General features: G+C 38.3%; 1 protein-coding gene across 13 annotated transcripts in view; it reads right to left on the bottom strand.

The window, feature by feature from the left end:
- MIA2 (MIA SH3 domain ER export factor 2) overlaps positions 1-17,059 on the bottom strand; it is a 108,660-nt gene that overhangs the window by 71,817 nt on the left and 19,784 nt on the right. For 4 of the 13 annotated variants that reach the window (XM_053224398.1, XM_027065624.2, XM_053224397.1 and 1 more), the window contains 3 exons: positions 16,520-16,738; positions 16,313-16,413; positions 1,527-1,658 (listed from right to left, as the gene is read on the bottom strand). In XM_053224398.1, the coding sequence (XP_053080373.1) occupies positions 1,527-1,658; positions 16,313-16,413; positions 16,520-16,738 (452 nt within the window). Of the gene's footprint in view, positions 1-1,526; positions 1,659-8,971; positions 9,241-9,323; positions 9,564-9,791; positions 9,926-11,107; positions 11,267-16,312; positions 16,414-16,519; positions 16,739-17,059 lie in introns of those variants that run through there. The other 9 variants (XM_053224401.1, XM_053224407.1, XM_053224402.1 and 6 more) reach the window with 4 other exon arrangements.

The following is a 17,059-nucleotide window of genomic DNA, read 5'->3' as shown; positions in this document are numbered from 1 at the left end:
CATATGTTTCCCAAACAGCCCATAAAAATGTACATAGCAACACTTTCCATACTAGCCCCAAACTGGAAACAACCCAAATATTCATCAACAACAGAATGTTAAATAAAATGTGGCATATTCATAATCAATCAATCAAACTAAAGACACCATCAAGAATATCTAAACTACTCATAGAAAAATGGCAAAAGACCTAAATAATTATTTCCAAAAAGAACAAATACAAATGGCCAATGAATTTATAAAGAGATTTCAATCTACTTGGTGATCAAGAAATTAAAATCAAGACTATGATAAAACTCCATTTTATACCCACTCAAAATGGCAATAATAAAGAATGTCAACAATAACAAATGTTGGAGAAGAAAGAGAACAAGTGGATCTCTAGGAGCTCCTATATATTGCTTGTGTGAGTGTAAACTGGTATAGACAATTTGGAAAAGAATTTGTCATTATCTTTTCAAAGTAAAACCTCCACATACCCTATAACCCAGTAATCTCACATTGTTTACTCCCAAGAAAAACTTATAAATATACTACAGGAGGCATGTATAAGAATATACACAGCAGCACTATTTGTAACAGAAAAAAACGTGGAAATAACCCAGATGTCCAAAACCATAAAATCTACATATAAACTGTAGCATATGCTTACAATGTAATATTCTAAAGCACTCAATATGGAAAAAACCATAGCCCCATCCAAATATATGGATAAATCTTAGCAACAGAGGATGGACTAAAAAAGTTACAAGATATGTCTTATGGCATTATACCAAATAAGATTATATATTATACTTGAGAAATATATGCAGATATGACCACCAAAAAAAAAGAAAAAAAATTTAAGGCATGGGAATAATAAACACAGGATCCAGAACAAGGTTACCTCTAGCACAAGGAGAAAAGGGGATGAAATGAGGGAAGATCACCTAATGTAAGTGATAGTCCATGTTTTGGTTTCAAGTTGAGTGGTAAATTCACAGATTCTTAGTATATTGTTAACAATAAACACAGATATAAATAAATAAATAAATAAATAAATAAATAAATAAATAAATAAATAAGAAATACAGGTAGGGTATTAGTGTAGAATACTTCTACAAATAAAGTCTTTAACATTTTTACACTTAGAAAAATTCTTCTAAATCCATATTCAATTTCTAGTAGCCACACATTAACACGAGGAATACACATAACAGGCTAATACGTTTGCTTAAAATAAAAGATAGATTTCTTTTTTTTAACTTTTTTTAAAATGTTTATTTCTTTTTGAAGGAGAGACAGAACATGAGTGGAGGAGGGGCAGAGAGAGAGAGAGAGACACAGAATCCAAAGCAGGTTCCAGGCTCTGAGCTGTTGGCACAGAGCCCAACACAGGGCTTGAACTCACAAACCGCGAAATCATGACCTGTGCCAAGTTGGACAATTAACCAACGGACCCACCCAAGAGCCCCAAAAGATATATTTCTTATGTTAATTGTTCAACCTGAAGACAAATGAATATTCTCTTACTATTGGTTACTTACCGATCGAAAACTTCTCCACAAAAACAAGAGAACAGCAAAAACTCCAACAACACCTGCACATATTACCATTTCCCATGGGAAACCATAGGGATTAGGACCTGGTCTCATATCTTCAGGCAACACTGCCACAACCTTCAAGACAAAGAAAATTAACTTCTTAAAAATGCACGTTTGATAAAAAGTGTCGATTACAAACTGCTTGCTATACGTGGAATGTTTGTGGCCCCACAAAATTCCTATGTCGCAACCAAATCCCCAGTGTGATGGTTATTTGGAAGTGGGGCTTTAGGGGTGGTGATTAGATCATGAGAGTGGAACCCTCATGAATGGGATTAGTGCCCTTATAAAAGAGACCACAGAGAGTTCCCTTGACCTTTCCACCATGTGAGGTTATAAGAAGAATGAATCAGGAAGCATATCCTCACCAGACCCAGGATCTGCTCCACCTTGATCTTGGCCTTCTCAGCCTCCAGAACTGAGAACAATGTTACTTGTTTAACAGCCACCCAGTCTGTGGTATTTTATTATAGGACCCCACATAAACTAAGACACAAACATAAGTACAGGTTTATGTGTAAACACTCTTAACACCCATTTCATGAAATAAGCTGCCAGACTACCAAACAGAAGGTATCACGTGTATTTTTCTGGCAATTTTCAATCATCAAGTGATGAAAAATAGCAGTATGGTGAAACGCAATGATTTCAAAACTGGAGTTCTACAGAGATGCCTCAGATTTCTGAGAATAAGAGGAGGAGAGACGGCCAAAGAAAGAATCTGAGCTCAGGTGTTCTTATCCTGCTATCAACCAGTTTAGGTTTTATGTATAGAATATACTGGGTTCCATTTAAGATTTCCCCATGGGGGGGGAAAAATAGATCTGCAGCTTAGAGAAAAAAAAAAAAGTTTGAAAACCAATGATGAAGCTTTGGGTTTAGAATCTGAATGCCTCTGTCTACCCTATTTCTGTGGCTCCATTCTCTCTCTTATCTATCATGGGATTAATGCTGTTTGAACATGCATGACAGGTACTCAGGAAAGGTTAACCATTTCCATCAATCCTCTTTCAAAGACCATGATTTTGTAACCATGGCCTTTCTATACTACTTCTCTCCCTCGCAGGTCTTCAGCACAAAACAGCTTAAGGCTTTTACAATTCCTTCTATATTTCATCTTTCTCTGGGTCAGCTCATTATTCATCCTCACCCAATGGGGTTATTCTTTTCTTTGTTACCAGGCCCCAAACATTACTCAAACACAGAAAGGAGAATAGTACGGAGAAAAAGAAAAATGTCCTTTTAAGAAAAAACCTGGAGAAAAAGAAAAATGTCCTTTTAAGAAAAAACCTGCAGTCTAATCAGGTCTGTTTCTTTCCAGCATTCAACCCAAAACCCATATGAAAAATCTTTACTTTCTAAGATCTTTCTACCTAGAACAACACCCTTTAATGTCTATTCTCATTTCCCAGATCTGTTTTATAACTCTGATCCATATTAAGATCCCCTTCCAAACTACTGTCTATTGTTCATTAATCTGTATTAAATAAACCTGATTATACCTCTTCTAAAAAAAACAAAAACAAAAACAAAAAAAACAAAAAACAAACCTTTAATTTCTGCCTCTCCCTACATTACCCCCGTTACTAGTTCACCAGAAATGTGTTAGTATTTTTTAAAAATTTCCATCAAAGAAAAGCCCAGGACCAGATGGATTTACTAGTGAATTCCACCAAAAGTTTACAAAAGAATTAATTCCAATCATTCTCAGACTCTTCCAAGAAACAAAAGAGGAGAGAACTTTTCCTAATTCATTCCATGAGGCCAGTATTACCCTAGTATGACAGCCAAACAAATATATCACAGGAAAAGAAAAACACACAGCAATATATGATGTAAATGCCAAAGTTCTCAACCAAATAATAGCAAACCAAATCTAATAGTATACAGAATGAATTATATACCAAGTGCCATTTATACCAGAGTACAAGGTTGGTTCAACAAATAAAAATAAATCAATATTATATACCATATTAGTAGGAAAAAAAAATCACACAATCATCTCAACAGACACAGAAAAGACATTTAACAAAATCCAACATCCTTTATGATCAAAACATTCAACAAATTAGGACTGAAGGGAATTTTCTCAACCTAATAAGGGACATCTATGAAAAACCAACAGCTAACATCTTACTTAATGATGAAAAATTGAAAGCTTTTACCTCAAAGCTGGAACAAGGGGGACACCTAGCTGGCTCAGTCAGAAGAGCATGTGACTCTTAATCTCAAAGTCATATAAGTCTGAGCCCCACGTTTGGTATAGAGATTATATGAATAAGTAAATATTAAAATAAAATCATGACCAAGAAAAGGATATTCACTCTCTCCATATTCACTCAATATTGTACTGGAGGTTCTGGCCAAGGCAATTAAGCAAGAAAAAAAAATCAAAGACACCTATATTGTAAAGGAAAAACTAAAACTACCCCCATTTGAAGATCACATAATCTTACATACAGAAAATCCTAAATAATCTTAAAATTCTAAAATAAGAAGTCTTAATAAGAAACTATTAGTGCTAATAAGCAAGGTCAGCAACATTGTAGGATACAAAAAGCAATACAGAAAAATCCGTCCTATTTTCTATACAATAGCAATAAACAATCTGAAAATGAAATTTAGAAAATTGCTATTTACAATAGCATCAAAAAGAGTAAGAGACTTAGGAATAAAGCAAACTTTATACTTTGAAAACTACCAAACACTGTTGAAAGAAATTTAAGTTCTAAACAAATAGAAAGACATTCTATGTTTCAAATTAGAAGACTTAATACTGTCCTGATGGCAATACTCCCCAAACTGATCTACAAAATCAATGCAATCCCTATCAATAGTCCAATTGCCTCTTCTGCAAAAAAAGGACAGACTGATCCTAAAATTTATAGAGAAATGCAAGGTATATAGCAGTTCCTTCTCTATAGCTATATAACCATACACAGGCAGACAAACGAAAAAAAAAAGAAAAGAAAACAATGTTGGAGTACTCACACTCCCCTATCACAAAACTTGCCATAAAGCTATCATAATCAAGACAGTTTAGCAACGGCCTAAGGATAGACATATAAACAATGGAACAGAAATGAGTATCCAGAAATAAATTTATGGTCAACTGATTTTCAACAGCAGTATCAAAATAAATCAGTAAAGAAAGAACAGGCCTTTCAACAAATGTTACTAGTACAAGTGGATCTCATACCATAATTCGAAATGGGTCACAGACCCTAACGTTAGAGCTAAAACTCTTAAAAGGAATCATAGTTGTAAATCTTTGTGACCTTTTTTTTTTTTGGAAGTTTATTTATTTATTTTGAGAGAAAGAAGGGGGGGGGGGAGGGAGACAGAGAGAAAGAGGGAAAGAGATAGAATCCCAAGCAGGCTCTATGCTGTGAGTGCAAAGCCTGATGCAGGGCTCAAACCCACCAACCGTAAGATGAAATCATGAGCTGAAATCAAGAGTCAGAGGCCTAACCAACTGAGCCACCCAGGATCCCTGTAACCGCATTTTAAGCAATGGTTTCTTAGATATGACACCAAAAGCACAAACGACCAAAGAAAAAATAAATTAGTTTTCATCAAAATGTAAAACCTTTGTGCTTCAAAACTTTTTTACTGTATTTATTTATTTTGAGAGAGAGTGCACAAGCAGTGGAGGGGCAGAGAGAGAAGGAGAGAAAGATAGTCCCAAGTGGCGCTCAAACTCACAAACTGTGAGATCATGACCTGAGCTGAAATCAAGAGCCGGACAGTTAACCAACTGAGCCACCCAGGGACCCCAAATCTTCACGCTTCAAAGGTCACCATCAAAAGAGTGAAAAGATGGGGCAGCTGGGTGGCTCAGTTGGTTGGACGTCCAACTTCGGCTCAGGTCACGATCTTGTGGTTCGTGAGTTCGAGCCCTGTCAGGCTCTGTGCTACCAGCTCAGAACCTGGAGCCTGCTTCAGATTCTGTCTCTCCCTCTCTCTCTCTCTCTCTCTCTCTCTCTCTCTCTCTGCCCTTCCCCTGCTCACTCTGTCTCTCTCCCTCTCCTTCAAAAATAAATAAACATTAAAATAATAATAATAATAATAAAATAAAATAAATAAATAAATAAAAATTAAAAATAATAATTTTTTTAAAGTGAAAATACAATCCACAGACTGGGAGAAAATATCTGCAAATCATGTATGTGATAAGGATCCTGTATCCTGAATATATTAAAAAAACTCTTATGACTCCAACAACAAAAAGGCAAATAACCCAACTTTTTTTAAATCGGTAAAAGAAAGGAATAGATATTTCTCCAAGGACGATACACAAATAGTGAATAAGCATATGTACAAATGCTCAACATCATTAAAATTAGAGGAATGGAAATCCAAACCACAATGAGATACCACTTTACACTCACTAAGGTGGCTAAAAACAAACAAAAAAAAATTATTGGAGAGCATGTAGAAAAATTAAAACATTGCTGGTGGAGATGTAAAGTAGTGTAGTGTCTGTGGAAAACAAAAACTTAAACATATGGTAAATATGACCCAGTAATTCCACTCCTAAGTATATACCCATGAGAACTGAAGACATTCACAAAAAAACTTATACACAAATGCCCACAGCAGTATTACTCATAATAGCCAAAAAAGTGAAAACAACCCAAATGTCCATTAACTATACGGATATTCAAAATGTGGCATGTCCATACAATGGAATATTTTTCGGCCATAAAAAGGAATGAAGTACTATTACTAGCTACAATATGGATGAATCTTGAAAGTATGCTAAGTAAAAGAAGTCATAAAGGCCACACATTACAGGATTCCATTTACATGAAATGTCCAGAATTGACCAATTCATAGAGACAAAAAGTCGATTAGTAGCTGTCAAGGGATGGAGAGAGGGGAGAATTGAGAATGACTGCTAATAAGTACAGGGTTTCTTTTGGGGGTGATGGAAATATTCTGGAATTGTGGTGATGGCTGCACAACATAGTGAATATACAAAAAAAAAAAAAAAAAAATCACTGGACACTATAGGGGCACCTGGGTGGCTCAGTAGGTTGAGCGTCCGCCTTCAGCTCCGATCATGATCTCACAGTTCATGAGTTCGAGCCCCACTCGGGCTCTGTGCTGACAGCTCAGAGCCTGGAGCCTGCTTTGGATTCTGTGTCTCCCTCTCTCTGCCCCCCCCCCCCCCACTCATGCTGTCTGTCTTTCTCTCTCTCTCTCAAAAATAAATAAACAATGGGGCGCCTGGGTGGCGCAGTCGGTTAAGTGTCCGACTTCAGCCAGGTCACGATCTCGCAGTCCGGGAGTTCAAGCCCCGCGTCAGGCTCTGGGCTGATGGCTCAGAGCCTGGAGCCTGTTTCCGATTCTGTGTCTCCCTCTCTCTCTGCCCCTCCCCCCGTTCATGCTCTGTCTCTCTCTGTCCCAAAAATAAATAAACGTTGAAAAAAAAAAAATTTTTTAATAAATAAATAAATAAACATTGAAAAAAAATTTTTTAAAGATAAAAAAATCACTGGACACTATAAAAGACTGAATCTTATGTGAACTATAGCTGAACAAAAAAATATTTTAACTAAAAAAATAAATAAATAAAAAGCAGAACGATGTTGTGCCATCCTAGCCCCCAGGCCCATGTGGTGAGCATAGCAGTTTTTAGCAAAGAAATCATCCAGGTAAAAATACATTCACAGGAGAAAAAATTCTGCAAGAATTCTGCAATTCCTCATGTGTCTCTCCATTCACAGTCCTATAAAAACTAAGTTTTGATTATTGTTTTCAGTGAAGAAAAGGAAATATGTACAATCAGAAATCATCACTCATGCCACAATATACTTCTCTTCCAATAAACCCTCTTTCTGTGAATGAAGAAGCTGCCATAGCCAGAAACCTGGGAGTCATTCTAGATGCCTTCTCTCTCTCATTCTTCACATCCAACGGACAAAATCCTACCCATTTTGGCTCTTAGCTACTAAATATTTTCCCCATTCAATATCCTCTTCTTTATCACTACTTGACAACTCTGTCATCTCTTCCCTACACCCTGTTTCTAGTTTTGTTTTCCTTACATTTCATCTATACACTACTATTAGGAAGCTCTATTTAAACCGAAAGTCTAACCACTGAAATTCTTCAAATGCTCTCCAGCACCTACATCAACTGGAACCTACTTATGTCTCCAGCAACCATTATTGCACATCATTCCGAGCCCAGTTTGTACTCTAGTAAAACTGAGTTCCCTGCACAGACGATGTTGTTTCATGCCTCCTCTGCTTAAGCTACTCGGTTAGCCTGGAAAGGCTTTCCTAAACACTCAAGAAAATACAATCTCTCCCACCCTTCAATTTCCTTAGCACTTTCTGTGTATGCTTTGATAAGCACTTCATCGGTTTCTACTTTGTACTGTTTTTTGTTTTTATCTTCTCTCCTTTAACAGACAGCATGATACCAGAGGCCCAAACTCAGTCCATTTAGATTCTCCACAGAACTGTCATACACACACACACACACACACACACACACGCGCGCGCGCGCGCGCGCACACACACACACACACACAAAATCACTATACACGCTATAATTGAATGACTGAATACCATAACAGTATTTTTAATACAGATAACAAGAAACCAATAATCGCAACTGCCTCAATATTTTAAAAGACTTTTTAATGCAAATAGTTTAAAACATAGGGATAGAAGTGCCCCAAAATAGGTCACCAAAGACACCGATAAACACTTGAGAAAAATCTATGCAACCTGATTATAAACTGATCTTAAAAATATATAGAAATTTTGAACACTGGGAGTTCAAGATCTCCAGATTTTACATTAACACGACGTTTTATACTAAACACACACACACACATACACACACACACAAAGAAACGAAGAACAATCTCAAAGTAAAGTATCTCAAAAGAGCATTCTTTAGTAAAAGAAAACGCAGAATTATAATCCCAACTCCCCATCCAGGCTTAGGTGTCCTTTCAAGACAACTAGAAGTTTCAGCACTAAAGGGAATTCATTTCAGAGGATCAGTCCTTAAGTTTCTCACAGTGGGAGAACCACGTGTCACTGACCCGTGTTCAAAATAAATAACATGACGGAAAGGGAAATCGTTTTCGGAACCCGAAAACATTTAACACACCTTTGCAAAATCCCGCTAGGCAAATGCTCTTTTCACCTTCCTGATCTCCTGGTCCCCTTCCATCACCTAAAAAACCACCTAAGCCGCCTATGAACCAGCCTCGGACACAGGCCCGAGCCCGACAGCAGGTGAGGACTGGCTTCAGGACCTCTAGCCACGGCCGCTCAGACCTCAAAGCCAAAGTCGGCGGCTTCCTTCCCCGGGAGGCTCCTGCGACCCCTGGGCCAAGTAACACTGATCGCGCCTGGACTCACCCTGCGTAGCTTTTCCAGTACCAGACCCAAGTACGACTGAGGGGCAGACCCGGGCCCCTCCATGGCGCCAAGGCTGCCTCAGCTATAGCGGCCGCAGCCCGGGCCTGGCGGAACCACAACAAGCAGCAGAGAACACACAGCTTTCAGTCCGGAACCCAAACCTGCACCGGGCAACAGGAGCAGACCACTGCTGAGCCGGCTGCGGGGGGTTGCTGGAGAGAAAGAAGCCGACAAGCCTCAAGTGTGCAACGCTCTCCAACCGGGAAGCCTCGCCTCTAGTTACACTCTATGTTCTGAACATCCGGAGGTCCATACCCATCCCTCAGGAGCCTGCAACTAGCCCTCTCCTCACCGTCCACCCCTCGATTTGGTTTCGGCCAGGCCGAGGCGGGTAGGCTGGGAGGCGGGGACACCAGGATGCGGTAAGTTTCCCCTCCATCTTCGCGCGAGGTCCGTAGACGTGTCCTTGCCTTTCGTTCTTAAAGGGGCCGGCGCTCTACCTGGCCAAGCCGACCACCCTTGGAAGTGGAGGGTCTCGAAGCAGAGACAGTGGAATTTGGCCTCAGGCTCTGCGCTGTAGTGTGGGCCACTAGCCCAGAAGAGTGGGGTTACGGCTCAGGACTCTCCCCCCCGCCCCCAAAATCTGGCCGCAGTAGCGGCGAGGCTTCTCTTGGAGATCCCTAGGCGTGAAGCCTCACGGGGTGAGCGCGGCGCGGCCCCTCGACCCAAGGGCAGACGCCAGGCCAAACACCAGCTCCCAGCACTTTCCTCTCGCAGAACGTCAAGAGTCACCCCCACTGAAGCCCTGACGGCATCGTACCCCGGGGAACGCTGCTGGCCCAAGGAAACCGGCAGCCGCCTTCTTTCCAGTCAGAAAATGGCCTGCAGGGCCCGTGCCTGTGCGCACTGCCAACCGCGTCCGGACTTTGGACTTTGGACAGGAAGGCGTCTCGGGTCAGCTGTGGTTCAGACAGAGTTTAACCTCTCCCACGCTAGAGAACTTCGATCGGGTCTCCACTGCCCAGAGGAGGTTCGAGTGGTTTACGCATGTCTACCTAAGTTACCTGGGCACTTGCTAGACAGAACTGTCTTAAACTCTATGAGCTCCTCGTTGCCCAAATGCCAAAGCAGACCCCTGTGGACCTTGGCTGGACGACTGCTGTTCTCCTCTGAGAAGGGGAGCAAAAAGTAGCAGCTGAAAGTAGCACCTTGCCTTCTAAATTTAGGACCCTATTTTTAGGTATGTTGAATAAAGTACGGAGGGCTGGATTTGTTCGTGGGAGACTTTTAGCTGACATAGGTGTAAAGGATAACCCCTGGGTCTTCCTTGCCAGCAATGATAATCCTCAACAAGCTCGGCTTTCTACAAGTCGTCAGGGAAGCGACAAAAAGGAGCAGATGCTTCTTCCTAAACAGGTCACCCGAGAAAACTCAATAGTTGAACAAAATCTTGAATCCTTAGGAAATTTCCCTAATGTAAGCTGGCAGCCACAGTTGTGCCAGAAAGAAAAAAAAAAAAAAATGGCCAAGTTCACAGCAAATGATTTGAGGGCCCAAATGGGGCCTAGTTTTTTGGAACTCAAAGTGCTCTCTTTTGCCACATCAGCCTAAGGAGTTTCAGGAACAATCGGTATCAGAAACAGAAATTGCTTAATAATTCTCCATTTTTAAGATATTACACAACCTTCATATATGCTGGTCAGTGTGTATTGAAATTAAATTACGTTAATAGCTTATTAAAGTCAAAACAGAAGCATAACCAGAATTTTATACTTAAAATTTCAGAGAATCTTAGAACAATGCATTTAGAGCATTGTATTACTTGATAAAAATTCTTTAATGTCTGAACATTTTCAGGAAACTCTAAAATCATTTTCAGCTTTCAGGACTTATTTATAACCTAAAACATTTTTTTAACTCTTTTGCCCACCCCTAAAGCAGTCTGTGCCCTTTTCCAATTTTTCAATAATTACCATTCCAAATATTAGGAACATAGATTAGGGACAAAAGAATAAACGAAGTTTTTGAAAACTCTAAAAGATTCCCCTGTAGCAAAAACACAGTAAAACTTAAATTCGGTGCCAAATTCAAACCTAATTTCTCTTTTGTACACTTAATAGTCATATAGAAACTTACCTCTTCCTCTAGATCTTTCAATTCCATTTTTTAAAAAGTTCATGTTAAAATATCTTAACATATAAATAAAGTTCTACTAAGTTCCCCATATCCTTGAGAAAGATTTCACATTCTAATACATCCTGCACTCTTCTGTTTAACACTGACTGATCCTGTTTTGACACTTGTGTGGTAAAGGGGTACTGTAGGTGGAGTTGTGACTACCAACCTATAATCCAATTTCATGGACATCACTCCTTATTAAATTTTTTTTCCTTAAATATCATTTGCATTAGTATCCTCTTAAAAATCTACAATTGAAAAGAGATATCCTGAATTTGATAACTGATAAAAGTTAAATTGAATGTTTTATTTATAGTCTATTCATATAGAATACATAGTTTTAACTATATAAAAGACATTCAAAGATTGTTCTCAAGAAGACATGGGATTTTGCTGTCTTATCTAGGCCTGCTTTGAAGGAAATGGAGAACAAATGCTCCTGTGTTAGTCACAGTAACATTAGAAACATGCTAACCAGTAAACTTTGTCCTCAACCTAGAAATTGATTTCCCTTATGCGGGCCCTGTTGCAAAGCTGTAAGTACTAGTTACGCCCATTTAATTAAACATAATTAAACGATGTCGCAGGCTATAGGATCTAGTCCCTTGGAAGAAAACCAAACATGCTGAGCCACGCTTTCATTCTGTGTACTAGCGATTTAAGAGTTGTTCTCAGAGCATATTGAATCAGGAGTTACCTGTTGAACAAGAGCTAGGTAATTTCCATTGTTTACTCCACATATAAATGAAACATTCTAGTTAGGAATAGATAAATGTTAGAATTCAAAGAGTCTCCTCAATTATGAAATAACCTAGATAAAAAGTATTAATTCCTATTACAAACAATTCAAAGAAAGTTATGTTGTGTACAAAATCCAACTGAAATTACTAACAAATAGAAACAATTACCTGAAACATCTAGATAAAAGAAAAGGAAACCCTTTCACCTAAATTTAACTGGAAAATTGCTCAGATTTTCCATTTACTTGCAGCTTTTCAAAACTATGAGAGTTTAGTAGATGCACGAAGATTGTTAGAATTCTAGACCTGGCAGGAAGTCTTCAGGGCATTTGGTCCAAATATTATGAACTTAAAGCCCTATAAAGGCCGAACAGGTGAAATAAATATGCAGGGAAATGAAGAATTCCTGTGTATTCAATGCAAGCACTATTCCCCTTGAGTTTTTTTGGCCATGTGAAAATGAAAGACTATATATTACAGTCTTCTACTTTTTCAAGAGAACCCAGAAATTCAGATTTTTGTATTAACTCACCTTTTAAATGTTGGCAACTGGTTCATAATTTTTTAAACAATGCACAAGTCAGCTTTAACCAGCAGTCTGTCATCTGGTCTCAGCTTCTGATGCTAGAGTTTTAAACTTGAGACTGCCCTACAGAATAAGTGACTTTCCAAGGTCACGAGATAATTTTTTTTAAAAAATGTTTTTCTAATTTTCTTTATTTTTGAGGAAGAGAGAGAGAGAGAGAGAGAGACAGAGTGTGAGTGGGGGAGGGGCAGAGAGAGAGAGAGAGACACAGAATCCAAAGCAAGCTCCAGGCTCTGAGCTAGAGCCCGACATAGGGTTCGAACTCCCAGACCTCGAGATCGTGACCTGAGCCAAAGTCGGACGCTTAACTGACTGAGCCACCCAGGCACCCCAAGGTCACAAGATAATTAACACAAAACTAAATTCAATATTTCATGTCTAAAAAATGTCAACCAAAATAGTTAAAGTAAAATGTGTTTAACTATATCTAGTGAGTCCACAAAAATAAACATACTTAGCATAGCCTTTACTAAATAGCACTTAGGAGCAGTGAATATAGCATACTGATTAATAAATTATTGTTATTTTTTAATTTAGTAATTTCACTAGTATAATTTGAGAGGGAAGGGTTGACATGGGAGGGATGTGTCAAGAGGACATACAAATAAGCAGAACTAATTCCATAGGGAGTTGAAAGTTTTATTATATCTTTTTATTTTTTTTAATGTTTATTATTTATTTTTGAGAGAGACAGACAGAGTGTGAGCGGGCAATGGGCATAGAGAAAGGGAGACAAAGCAGGCTCCAGGCTCTGAGCTGTCAGTACAGACCCGACACAGGGCTCGAACTCAAACAAACCACGAGATCATGATCTGAGCAGAAGTCAGATGCTTAACCGACTGACCCACCCAGGCGCCCCTATTATGACTTTTTATAATCATTACTATTAGTTTTTCTTTTCTCTTATGATGGAGCAGATTTCTAAGTAAAGTTTTTAATCAACATTTTTAAGACCAAATCATACAGAGTAAATTAATCACTATTCTGGGCTTATTTACCAGGTAAGGTCAACTCTCTGGAACTTAGCAAAGAAATAAAGTGAAGAGGAAGCCTCTGAAAACAAAATGGTATATGTTATTAAGCCCAGTTTTCACTAAGATTCTTATCACAGTCACCACCATCTACCTGGTCACCCAAGCTAGAAACCTGGTAAGTTATCCTCACTTTTCCATTTTCCTCCCATGCTACATTCAATCAATCATTAAATCCAATGAATTCTGTCTACAAAAGATCTATCTAGTTTGTCCTTTCAATTATTTTAACAACCACCATCAGATATTAGATCAAAAGTTTAAAAACGTGGCTAGTGGGCCAAACTCGATCCAAAGAACGTTTTGTCTGACCAATATGGTACTTCTTTTTGTTTGTTTTAAAGTGTATTTATCTATTTTTGAGAGAAAGAACAGAGGGGAGGGGCAGAGAGAGAGGGAGAGAATCCCAAGTGGGCTCTGTACTGACTCAGGGCTCAATCTCACACAGTGAGATAATGACCTGACCTGAAATCAAAAGAGTGAAATGCTTGGGGCGCCTGGGTGGCGCAGTCGGTTAAGCGTCCGACTTCAGCTCGGGTCACGATCTCGCGGTCCATGAGTTCCAGCCCCGCGTCAGGCTCTGGGCTGATGGCTCAGAGCCTGGAGCCTGCTTCCGATTCTGTGTCTCCCTCTCTCTCTGCCCCTCCCCCATTCATGCTCTGTCTCTCTCTGTCCCCAAAATAAATAAACATTAAAAAAAAAAAAAAAAAGAGTGAAATGCTTAACCACCTGAGCTACCCAGGTGGCCCCTAGTATTTCTTTTTAATGTGAATATTTGCTAGCATTAAAAATCAAGAGATTTCACACAAAATATCCATATTTCCACTTTTCTTGAAATATCAGAAAATCTGGTAAAACCAGGCTAAAGGTAAATAGCAGCTACATCCTTTGGAGAAAGCATACACACTCTAGTTAGTTACAGGTCTCATCTTTACCTATGCTTCACTCATTTCATTTGAGTTTATATACCCTGTTCTAGACCTTCACCATTTATTTCCTAAACTAATACAATAAGTCTTCCTTTTAACATTTTATTTTATTATTTTTTTAAGTTTATTTATTTATTTTGAGAAAGCAAGCACAAGCAGGGGAGGGGCAGAGAAAGAGGGAGAGAGAGAGAATCCCAAGCAGGCTCTGCACTCTTAGTGTAGATGTGGGGCTGAGTGCCTGATATGGGGCTCAAACTCACGACCCTGTGATCATGAACTGAGCCGAAATCAAGAGCCAGGCACCCAACCAACTGAGCCATCCAGGCACCCCTAAGATTTTATTTTTAAGTAATCTCTACACCCAATGTGGGGCTTGAACTCACAACCCCAAGATCAAGAGGCGCATGCTCTACTGACTGAGCCAGCCAGGCACTACCCCACTTTTTTTTTTTTTTTTTTTACAGATTTTACAATGCAATAAATTCTTGACCAGGCCTGCCTTTGGTCTTTACCTGTTTAATCCTTATTTGATATTTGATAATATTGACAGATAGACTTTATAAATGCAACTTTTTCATTTTACTCACTGCTTAAAACTTCAATAGTGCCCCATTATCTACAAGATAGAGTTCAAATTCCTATTATAATATTTGAAGCTATTCTTGATTTAATCCCTATATAATCTTCATTATCATCCTATTTTTAATTAGACTAAATTGGTTATAATTCTCCAAAAATGCATGATCTATTCCACTTACTTTTAAAAATGCTGTCTCCTCAACCTAGAATGCCCATCTTTTCTTTGTGTGGCTAACTCCTCCTCTTCCTTCAAGGTAAGCTCAAGTATGATCTCTAAGACACTTTCCCAGGCTTCTCTTCCCCCCACCATATCCAGCTACCACTTCTGGTCAGTCTACTAGAGCATCCGTAGGGTGATTAATGTATCAGTAGCCTCCTTTGTCTATTACAGAACTGTATTATAATTATTGCTTTTTTTACCTATGTCCTCCAACTAGAGTAAGCTCCTTAAGGCAACTACTGTTCAATTACATCTTAAAATGTAAGAAGATAAAAGTGCTTCTTCAATTATTTATATGTTAGAGTAGATGAGAAAAGGAAATAACATTTGTAAAAGGCCTTCTATGTGCCAAGTACTATAGCTAAGCCCTGTGGAATATCTCATTTACAATAAATGAGATAGGATTTAATAGGATTTACAATAAAGGGGTGCCTGGGTGGCTCATTCAGTTGAGCATCCAACTCTTGATTTCAGCTCGAGTCATGATCTCACAGTTTATGAGATTGAGCCCCGCATTGGGCTCCGTGCTGGCAGCATGGAGCCTGTTGGGATTCTCTCTCTCTCCCTCTCTCTCTGCCCCTCCCTCTGCCACCCGCACTTTCAAAAGTAAGTAAATAAACATTTTTTTTAAGTGGAAGATTTTGGAATTTTTGTTATGGCTTGGTTAAATTTTGAGATATTTGTTGCTTTTGTAAGAGTCTTATAATGTACCATTTTGAGATCCCAGCTATCATTCAGATATTAACAATTTGCTTAAGATTCATTTTAGCTCCTATTATTTCCAAGCTATATCATTCAGTATAATTCTCCTGATTTGAAAAAAAAAGGGAATAAAATAGAAAGAAAGAAAAAACAATGCTCATGATCAACAAAACTTAAGGAAAGGGTAAAAAAATCCTTAACAATATCCATGCAACAAAACATTCATGTAAGGAGAAATCCTACATGTAAGATTTTATAGAAAGACCAACATTATGTAACATTTGCATAAGAGGATTCACTTAAACATCATTTTCAGTTACTCCTATATTTAGAAAATAGGTAATTTTATTGGAAAAGATTTAAAAGGTCAACTTACCCTTTCTGTAAGAATTATAATTGATGAAAATGCAGAATTCATGAAATCATAAATGTCAATTTGAAATAAGTATTTCAGAATCTGATACTCAGAAGCATGTTCTGTCAATTTATAAATAAAAATATGTTAACACTTGATGTGATATAACTTTTGCATCTAATTTCTTCCTTAATTGCTGCATTAGAGAACAAATAACTTGTTTCTTACCTTTTTGAGCAATATAATTTTGAGAAGACAGAGAGTAATCAGTTGAAAACATTTGATTGTTTGGCAGGGTATTTTCCACAGATCTGTCTATTTCCTGCTGAGTAGGTCCTTCAGTATCCAGTGATGTTTTTGATTTTTCATCATTATTTTTAGAAGATGGAGTTTTGAAATGTACTTCTTTATTAATTCTTGTGGTTAACTCTATTTCAGATACCATATCTGTGAATAAATATAGAATTGTTTAGGGGGGTTTGTTGTGGGCTTCCTTTTGTTTTCTAGGCAGGTCATTCTTTGAATTTTTGTGGTCATTGTGATACTTCATTACAGAAAGAATTCCATAAAACATAAACCTCAGCTTGCATTAGTTCCTACTGTGAATGTAATTAATTACCACAGACTTAGTGCCTTAAACAATACAAATATATTCTCTTAGAGTTCTGGAGATCAAAAGTCCCAAAACCAGGGTGTTGGCAGGGCTGTGTTCTTTCTGTTGGCTCTAGAGGAGAAATCTATCTCCTTGCCTTTTCTACTTTTTTGAGG

The sequence above is a fragment of the Acinonyx jubatus genome, chromosome B3 (assembly GCF_027475565.1).
Source record: "Acinonyx jubatus isolate Ajub_Pintada_27869175 chromosome B3, VMU_Ajub_asm_v1.0, whole genome shotgun sequence".
Taxonomy (NCBI): Eukaryota; Metazoa; Chordata; class Mammalia; order Carnivora; family Felidae; genus Acinonyx; species Acinonyx jubatus.
Note: the sequence above shows the minus strand (reverse complement) of the source record. Positions and strands in the feature narration are given on the sequence as shown.